At 31.7% G+C, this 10738-nt stretch overlaps 1 protein-coding gene and 1 pseudogene across 2 annotated transcripts; both read right to left on the minus strand.

The window, feature by feature from the left end:
* Positions 1–379: 379 nt before the first annotated feature.
* Positions 380–3956, minus strand: LOC143575738 (uncharacterized; annotated as a pseudogene). Its single transcript, XR_013142821.1, has 5 exons — positions 2755–3956; positions 2568–2647; positions 2262–2445; positions 2115–2184; positions 380–489 (listed from the first exon to the last, which is right to left on the minus strand). The product of XR_013142821.1 is annotated as an uncharacterized LOC143575738 (transcript).
* Positions 3957–4282: 326 nt separating this feature from the next.
* Positions 4283–8296, minus strand: LOC143575739 (low-specificity L-threonine aldolase 1-like). Its single transcript, XM_077060034.1, has 7 exons — positions 8222–8296; positions 4992–5061; positions 4866–4907; positions 4791–4811; positions 4646–4704; positions 4455–4555; positions 4283–4377 (listed from the first exon to the last, which is right to left on the minus strand). The coding sequence occupies exons 1-7, from the start codon at positions 8294–8296 to the stop codon at positions 4320–4322; spliced, it is 426 nt and encodes a 141-aa protein (XP_076916149.1). The 3' UTR covers positions 4283–4319.
* Positions 8297–10738: the final 2442 nt, after the last annotated feature.

Genomic DNA, 10738 nt, shown 5'->3' on the forward strand with positions numbered 1-10738 from the left:
TGAAAAGAAAATAGTTACTCAAACAAGCTTTATAAACATTGAACGGGTTTTTTAACCCGACATTTTATAAGTGAATATTTTATATTAAAAGACTTCCGTTAAAAACAAACCCGCAACTCTGATATATTTTCAAAGCAGGTACCAACTGTTGGTCACACGCCTAGACCCTAAGTCGGGGTGTGACAGCACTTAACTCAACAGAAAGAGTTTAAAGATCATAACAATGTTTTCATTCTTAATTGAACATTCTCAAATAAAGTTTAGTGAGTAGTTCAGTAAATAAAATAGTTTCATAATATTATAATTATTAGGCATCACTTTCTACGCATTCCATTTTTGGATACATTTCAAAAACATAACATTTATATAAATTATTCGTTCATATAAATACAAAATTTAGAATATATTTCAATATATTAACTATATTTATAATTGACATTTTTTTATATAATTTTCTCACGTGTAGTAAACAGGTCACTAACCTATAACCTATTAAAGCATATATTTTTAAATGTTTTATTTAATGTTACAAAGTTTTGGGCATGTAACATATGGATTAAACAAATTTTTGCATGTTTTTCTTAATGTATTTTTATGGTTCATGATTTAAGTTATAAATATGATTGAACTGGTAATTTTACTCTTATAAATACCTTATAATTCATATAGAATTATATTTTTTTAATAATACAACTTTTTACAATTCATTATAGCGTATAACATATACATATATATGATATACTGGTAAGAGTGCCCGCGCGTTGTGGCGGGGACACAATTGTGATTCAGTTAGTAGTTGCTCGTTTCGTTACCGGCATTTGCGATAGTTAAATGTGCCAATAGTTTACGCCAAAATTTTAAATTTTCTAATGCTTAAATATAATTTCAACATGTTGTTTGAACTATTATCAATAAAATACACATCAAGATTGACATAATTTAAAATTTAAAGAAAAATGTATGATATTAATATTATTATTTTACATGCTTGAATATAGTTTCTACGACCTTTAAACTGTTTGGTCTGCTTGTTTTATACCTGGTTGACCAGTTATCAATAAAACACAATTCAGATTAACATAATTAAAATAAGAAGATTTACAGTACACTGGACGCTTCCTGCCTGTTGAGAAACTCAGGCCACCAACCATAACCGGGGCCCAAAAAGGTTAGGCCCGCCCAACCATTCTGGTCCGAACAGGAAAAGGTCGTTCAGTCTCACCAATTTCCTGAAGCTAGCAAGCAACTTTGACTTTTCAAGTTTAATATTACTTAGACTATCATCCTGACAAGAGGGTTCCAAAATGTCATATTTGTTTTTGCCATCAATGGTCTGAATTTCAGGATAGACACTAGGAAGATTATGTCGTTAACTTTTGAAAGCTTGGTTTGACAAACGCCGTTTGCTGGAATGTAATAGTTTCTCGGCATTATTGTGTGTTTATGATCAACCTCTGTTCAAAAAGATGTAGTTTGATTTTTCAAATCAACGAATAAAAATCGTCAATTGTATACCATTCTAAGTTTTATGAAAAAAAAATTACAAAGATCATTATGGGTTTGGAATTTTTAAGGAAAGCATTTTAAAATTAGAAATTTAATATATTTGGCTTAAAAAGTCAAAGTTCCAACACGTAACAATTTGTTAACCATATTAAATTTTATAATATTATATTACAAAGATCACTGTGGATGTTGCAACAACAATCTATCAGATTTTGCCTATAAATTAAAATTCTTGAAAATAAAATATTTGACTTTTGACCATTAAAGTTTTGACCATTAAGGTTAAAGAGCCAACAGAGAGGAAGAGTATATGACGTACGGGCCCGTTCTTAACTTCAAATGTGATACATAATCGTACGCCTGTTTATGGAACTTTTGTAACAATCCTGATATGAAAGTGTTTAACTTGGAAAGTAACACATTAAGTTAAAGATTAGAGAAGTCGATTATGTTCTACTTGACTTTTGAAGTCTTTCAAATCTGATAGGAAGATCAAATGACTTGATAACTTTATTTGAAACTATATTATTTATTTATTTCCAGCCAATTTCTACCAAAGGAAAACATGGATGGCAAAACTTCAAATATACTAATATGAAATGGTGAACATGGAAATCCAAGGTGGCACCTCACCTGCCCATAAATTAAATAAAAGATAGGGATCTGGCTCTACGGCACCTAAAAGCATCATAGATTAATTTACCATATGCACAAACATAATTTTAAGGAAAGAAAACCCTAAAGAAAAAACAAACCAAGGGTCTTTAGTGCCTCGGTCAAGTGTGTTTCAGTAAAGAACGGTTTTTCAGAATCTGCGTCCGCATAATACTATTTAAAAAGTAGGTTAGCTGCTTTAGCAACTGCTTCTTTTCCATCAGAGAGAGAAACAAATTCAATTTCCATCCGTTTTTCATCGACAAGTGGATCGGATGCTAAATTCTCCTGCATGAATAACCATGTTCATAAAAGTAAAAAATAGACAAATTAGTAAATTGACTACCGCATATCTCACAATTATCGTGTGCGCATAATATAACCAAAAATATCATAAAACACAATACATTAGTAATCTCTGTAGAGCCAAATTTGTCCATGAAGATTTCCTTTGACTTCTTCAACACTCCTACATTTGTAAAAGAAAATATGGTTAGCCAATAAACTATGCATCAATACATGTAAAAAAAGGTAACAACCAAAATTAACCAATAAAAAACTATGCCCAAATATCAGCATCTCCTTACCTTCTCGGTATCCTTTTCACGCCTACAGATGAAAGCCATTCTAAAAGTTCAACCACTTTTGATGTGTCACGGGCTTCGTCACTGTCCACAACAATTCCAAAATATTTGACCCGGTCCAAATTTAGATCCGTGTACGCATTCAAATATCCGTTTGTTGTAAGGTAGCTTTCAATTGTGTTAAAGATTTCCCGGATAATGTATACAACACTGATTATTGAGTGAACTATATGCCATAATAAGAAGAGCACAAGGTTGCCACTCTGCATACACATGCATAGAAATGAGAACATCAGAAAGAACAAATGATGATGATTAATAAAAATATATTTGAAAAGATAATACCTGTGATTCAGCTACTGGATCCATAGTCTGCAGTAAACAAATCAATTAAAGAATAAGAAAATAGCAATACACTTGATATATGAAAATAGCTACAACTGCCCATCTAGTTTTACTTCTGTTAATCTAGGCAATAGTTTAAAACCAAAAATAATTTGTATATCACATTAAAAATCTCAAAAAAGGCACATGTGGAACTAAAGAAATATTTTATATATGCAAAAAGAACAGAAAAAATATAAAAACAATAAAATAGCGCATGTGGTATAGTGGTTATAGGGATGACCATTTGGTACTGGATACCGAAAGTACCGGATCGACCAAATTCGGTACGTTTACCAAATATTTTCAAACTTCGGGATCGGGATTCTCAGGATTGGGATTTCTTTATGTGGAGTTTCATATAACAGATTCATCTAATCAAGAACCTAAGGTTCATTTCTTTATATTTATTGTGTGCTCATTTGAATACCCGAAAGAACCTAAGGTTCTAAACCCGAAAGTACCCGTAGTCATGAAAACCTAGACCCAAAGCTAACAAACCCGAACCCGAATCTAACAAACCCAACACGACCCATACTAATTCGAGTCGAGCAACGATTATACTATTTAATGGGTTTTGGATAAACCAAAATAAACCATTTGAAATAGTAGTTGAAATAACATTGACTATACAAATAAATATATATGAAAATATTTATTTTTTTCGAGAGATTAGTTAATGTGAAATAATAATTTTATTTTGTGTAAAATATAAAATCTAAATAAAGAAAATGTTCAGGCTTAAAGTGTCCATCCGTGTATACATTTTCTTCACCAAAATAGACACATCGAATTATAGGTGCACACAGAAACCGGTTAACCGGTCTAAACCCAGGCGACTAACCGGTCCAATCCTAACCAGTTACTAACCGATCCTAACCTCGGTTAGTAACCGGTTTGTATTATTGATTTCAAAAACCGGTTTATAACCGGTTAACCGATTTTTTTAATTATTAATTTATTAAAAATCGGTTATTAACCGGTCCGGTCTAACCGGTCAAAACCGGTTACTACCCTACCCGAAAAACCGGTCTAACCAGTTATTTCCCGCCAAAAAAAACGGTTTCCAAATTAACCGGTTAACCGATTTGTGCACCTCTACATCGGATTACGTTTCTTCTTTTTCTATAAAAAAGCATGTTAACTGCAGTTTTTTTCAAACTTACTACATAAAATAGGTTAGGCCTATAATCATATAGTGTACTCCACATCACTTGCAAACACTTGGTGGTGAATCACAATCCTAAACCTGTACCATATTGTCAAAATAAGTTAATCCAATGCAACAAGTTCATGACTTTTAATAATTAACAGATCGATTCACACCTGGACGAGCTATCTGGCATCAACAGTATACCATGCTCCTTCATAATTTTGCCTAACTTCAGTGCTGTGATCTGTGACCCCTTTAATACCTCAAAATAGACCTGCTCAAAAGTCAAAACCAACATTATTTTTATGTGATCATAAAGTAATACCTTTAGAAAAAATAAAATTTTATATCTTGTGTTTCTTACAATATTTGTTTCCACGGAAGCTACATCCGCTCTCAGACCCTTGATTTTATTTAACCCTTCTGCAAGTCAAGATTCATGCTTAAAGATTAAGCATTTTTCCGATTGAGATATAAACACCATCAAATAATTTGTAAAATTTTGTTACTGGAAAAAATCTTGGCATTAGCTTTTCAACATTTTCTTGTAAAGCCACAAGACCAGCAGCACATAAGATGCCAACCTGCCTCATTCCATCCCCTAAAGTTATCCTCAGAATCCTTGCCTATGAAGTTTGAAATTTATAACTTCAAATCAAAAAACCAACCAAATGTCCAAAACAAATGTTTCAAGTACTACAAGAACATACCCTTGCAATGAAGCTCTGCCCCAACAATCACACTTCCGATCGATGCACCGAGCCCTTTGGACAAGCAAACCTAATAATTAAATCAATGATTCAATATTTAATTTTTCCTATACTATGATTGAATAGTAAGAGCAAGACACCACAACCAATCAAATGCATATAATACTTCGCAAATCCTTTCTCACCGAAAACCAATCAAATGGTTGTATACTAACCTTGAGTGTCTTTTATATACAGAAATTGCCATGCCCTGTTCTAATTTCAAGATTAAAATTAGAGTATGATAACAGATGGAATTGGTTCATTATCGATGAGAGAATTAGAACCGATGTGATGTGGGCTTCAATTTAATAAGAGAATGATAGGGCTTCAACTATTGATGTGTTTCAATCAATAGAGGAGAAGTAATTGAATCCGTGACAACATTTTTTTTCTAAATATCATTTTTATACACACAAAATGTCGGTACGAATGTTTTATTTTTAAAATAAATCACACCAAACTGGGTTTGCCACTTTGAAATAATAGTGCATAAATATATCAAAAACTCAAAAATAAAGATTATTATATGAAATAACTGAATTTACGTAATATATATCATAATTGTTATGAATCAAGATGGATCTTTAAAACATCATTTATTATTTTTAATATTTTTTATGAACAATCTAAATTATGAGTAATTTAATTAAATTATTTTTAACACATGACCATTTTCTTACGCAACAACTTTGAATCAAGTTCGGAAATGTTAGATAAAGAAATAATGAATTACTTGAAGACAATATTGAATTATCAAAATCCTTTGGTTCAATTATACCGGATGGTAAGTGATTGTTTTAAAAAACGATCCCGGTATGGATTTAAAGTTGTGCATTATTGGAACAAGGCAAAAGATGATAGGACTTACAACCTGCCAAGGCTTCTAAGTTGCAGCGTTAATCGTTGGTGATATTGGTGACACAACAAATAAGCGCGATATAATTGTAATAACTCAAAGCAGATCTCTAGCAAGGATTGGAATATATATGAGAGACCCGCTTTTACTTATAGTCAACTATATGCTGCTTTATTAAGAGTAAAGAGTAAAGATTGTATTAAAAATGCTTATTTTGGATAAGCAGTGTAAAGTTACAAACAAGACAACAAATATGGTTTATAAAGAAATATTTAGCAGTTTATGAATTTGTAATTTTTAAAGTTTTAATTTATGTTTCCAAACAATGAACTATGAATCTTCTTTTTTAGTAAGTTTATGTTTTTAAGTATTTTGTTTACGAATAAGAATTGCAATTATATCAAATAATTCTCCAGTAAACATATGAAACAAACTTGTATCATCTTAAGTATGTCTTTAGTTGACGATTTTTATATTTCCACCTGTGTCGTACACGGGTTAATAACCTAGTATTAAAATAAAAGCAAAAAAATAATCCAAATACATGATAGAGAAATGGAGGCCCTAGCGTTTGCGAGTTGGGCTTCCATATATATAAATGGTGTGCGCTTGGGTTTTCCTCACAAACTGGTCTTATAACCAACATGAGGAAGGTAAATCACTTGTCTCAGAGTAAATATATATAGAGAATAAATATTTTGAAAACTTACTTGGGCTATAAAAACCTTGAGAACTCTTAATATGCGATAACCTTTTTATGTTTTCATATGTATTATATGTAAAATTTATATTAAACATAAAACTATACGCAGGTTGACTATTTACGTATATGTAACGAACATTTGATTAAGAAATAATGTTGAAAACATGCATGTATAACCGGTATAAATTACACTATTCACACATTTTTGTGCAAATGTTTTATTATCTAGCATGCGTTTCTTGCAAAGTGTTACGCATATTATATACATATTGTTTAATACACGAGGGGTCTCCAATCACCTAGCTTAGGTGTCGTCTTTCCCGTAAACTCTTTTGTAGGCTAAAGTTTCATTTCAGAACTCGGTCTCTTTTCATCTCTTTTGTGTTAATTAGTTGTTAGTTGTGAAACATTGTCTTTGACATGATTGCATAGCATACGCTAACTACTCCAAGAAGTTTCAAATGTTTTTACTTTTATCTCAAATCATTATATAGATATAGTTGTAGTTATAATTTTGTCTTTGAGATGGCACATCCTCTCAGTGACGGAACTATGGGAGGGTCCGGGGGGTCCGTTGACCCTCCTGCGACTGAATATTTGTCAACATTGATGCTTCACACGTAACCTCTGTTGGAGTTTGACCCTTCAAATTACCCTGTATAGTGTGTTTAAGTGTAAGATAGATGGTGTTTTTCTGGCCATGGAGCTCGTCCTACTCCTCTGTATGGCGTGTGAGCAAGGAAGAAGATGAAATGTAAATAAGGGTAAATTGGTAAAAGATAGAAAGAGAAATTGGTTAAGTATGGATAGGTACCCACAAAAGTTTGGCTGACAACACTATAGACACATAATTCAAATATATCTTTATTATTGATTGGTTTTTATATGCTATAAATTATTTATATTATGTTATTTTCTGTCAGTTAAGTATTTTTATGGAAGGTGTAATACATTTAGTTATTGTTATTTTCTTATTAAAGTTCGTGCTATTGTTTTCTAATCATTTATATAACCAAGCATATTTTTTTTATTTATGTCAAGAGAATAAGAGATATCCTTCTACAGAAGATATCTTAAAAGAAATTTAAGCGAACATAAAGGTTTAAATAAAATTCATAAAACATTAATAATTTTAATAATAATAGAAGGGTTAATAATGCGCCAGGTTGTTATAAACGAAACTTTAGGTGATCAGGTCATGCGTTCATCGGTTAATGATTGTCCGGTTAACATTATATTATGACCCTCCGATTGAAAAGTTCTTGTTCCGTCAGTGCATCCTCTTACTTCTAGGTGAACTCATCTGCATATGTTGCCTTCGTTAATTTTGAAGATTTAAAGATATGTAACATTATCAATAATAAGAAGTGGAGATTAAACAAATCTGAAAATAAGAAAATGAACGATCTACAAATAAACAAACTATGAAGTTAAATATATGGTTAACTGAGAACAAAATAATTTTAATTAAAACACCTTATCAGGTTAGTGATTGTAACTTAATTTCTAATAAAAACACAATCAATCCAATTAAGTAAAGGGATTGATTTTAAACTGTAGAATTTAAGAGTAACAAAATTTCTTTGGCATCAATTTCCTACATCTACATCTCCAAGCTGACTATATAACCACGCTGCTTGTCCGATATCTCTCCATATTCTGCTGATTGCCACGGAGAGCCACAGCCACATACTCACAACCCATCGTGACCTACAGTCCGTCACGCCAAGCCCACCGGGCATCTGGAAAACTTTGGCTACATCAAGGTATACAAATTCTAATTTATTCTACTTTTATGTAATATTGGTAACATAAGGTACGCCACACCCTTTTCTTATGATGCATTTAAAACTTAATTAACCGATAAAAAATTACTCTAAAGGTCAACAACATTTACCTAGTTATTTCATGAAAACAAATCAACCACCATTCGACAATAATCTCATCCAATTTGTCACGTTATTGGTTTGATATGTTTTGATAATTAAGTATTTAATGCCAACCGTAGCTCTATTATAGTTGTTTTGATATTTCATTGATAAATCTAGGGAATTGCTTTCATTCCTGGATTAAATAAGAGGTGAATAACTCGAAAACATGCTAATTCAAAGAATAATTTTTCAATAATGGTGGACAAATACGAGCACTTTTACTGTGTGACCGCCTCCTTATGACATTTTTGGTGTCACCTCGTCTTCAACAAATATATCACGCTTAAATGAAATAAAAATAATGGTTCAATCATAATTAGACGTGCGATTAGACTAGAGTAAGAGGGTAGAGAGCAAGTAGTGGCACTTTTACTCTAGTCTATAACTATTCCCTCTTTGTGATTGAACCATCATTTTTATTTTATCTAAAAATTGTTATATTTGTTGAAGATGAGCTAACACCCAAATTATCACAAGGTGGTGGTTCTACACCAAAAGTCCTCGTATTGTGTCCATTAGGCCTCATTAAAGTATTGAAAATTAGTTCTTTGGGTAAATCATTTTGAGCTAATTCACTTAGAACCAGCATGAACTACTTACCCAATAAACATAGATTAAGTTAACCTCTTTTCCGTTCACCCGTTGTATTTCTAGGTTATTCATGCTACCATCTTTTACAATAAAAGTCGTTCATGATTTCGCCAAATTAGGATATTTGATGGAGACGAAACCTATCAAATAGGGTTGTTCGGATAGCTACTGGCAGTTACTAATATTAGGAAGTCCAAGGCTGGGACTATAATAAAAATTATTTAATTACTTCAACAATATGGGTGTAAATGATTCCAATTCTTTCTAATTCAATATGTTTCTGAAAGAAAAACTCGAACTTTCTAAGCTAGACATGGACACATTTATTTAACAAATATAACAATCAAATGTAAAATTCAATGTATTTGTAACATTATTTATATCTCATGATGGTGTCGTAATTGAGATACCTTTTTTGTTCCAAAGCTTTAGGAACAACATTAAATGCATTGATTATTTAAGACATAAATGAATTTTTATTATGTTATGAATTCTAACTTAATCGTTGTATCCAGTTTGGTTCTTAAAGCTTTTGAACAAAAACGACATTTCACTTGCAACGAGATGTTAGTAATGTTACAAATACATTGAATTTTACAAATTTTTATGTTGAATTAGTTCTAATATATGCATGTGTACATATTTAATTAATATTAACTTAAAACCACCATCAACCACAATCTGGGATACAATTGCATTCCACAGTCGCCTTTATAGTGATCTGCCCTTTCGTTGTCGTTGTTTGATCACCCGCATCACATAAAAATGGCCAATAGCCTTTGAGAAAGATAAGTTAATATTGATATTGATCGATTGCAGTAGCAAATAAATGTTTTATCACATCCACACCAAAGAATTAGTGAGGAAAACTTGTTTTTAAGAAGCCTAAGAGCATTCCCAACAGTTCCCCTAAACTTATGCGAGAGGGTTTTGCAAATTATAGCGTGGGGTTATGAGTGATGGTTAGTGAAAATTATAGGGTGGAAAAATAAATGTAGTGATTTTTTATAAATATAAGGGAATATTGTTTGCCTCTATTTTTTTTAATATTTGTTGAATTGATTATGTATAAATGGAAGAGAAAACTGTAATGATAAAGTTATAGAAAAATATTATTTAATTGAACAGAAGAAAGAAATGTAATGATTTTTAACGTAATTATAGCAAATGAGGATAAGGGACCTGTCGGGAATGCTCTAAGATATGATTTTAGGATGTGGTATAACATAACAAGTGCCTTTTTATTAGTTGTTTGTGTAAATATATTTTCCCCTGGGAACTTTGACAACTTCTTTTTGTAAGCAACTTGTTCTATATTGTTTAAGGCTTCCACTTTATTAGGAGCTCTCTAATTTTTGGCTGCACAGGGTTATTATGTTTTCATTTCTTCCCATTTTTACTACTTTGGTATAGGTCCACCTCGTTGTGTTATTTTTTGGTGCTAGCCATGGGCCATGGCTCAACAAATATAACATCGTTAAATGAAATTTGAATGGTTCAATCTCAAGTCAGGCAAATGGAGGCTAGAGAAGTCGCCGAAGTAGCAGAGAAGGTTTCTCATTATGAGCAAACTCAAAAGGATATGGCCAAAAAGATGGAGAGCATGCAACATTTATTAGTACTT

Source organism: Bidens hawaiensis, unplaced genomic scaffold, assembly GCF_021521415.1.
Source record: "Bidens hawaiensis isolate Kalapana, Puna unplaced genomic scaffold, B.hawaiensis_p1.1 tig00027599_1, whole genome shotgun sequence".
Taxonomy (NCBI): domain Eukaryota; kingdom Viridiplantae; phylum Streptophyta; class Magnoliopsida; order Asterales; family Asteraceae; genus Bidens; species Bidens hawaiensis.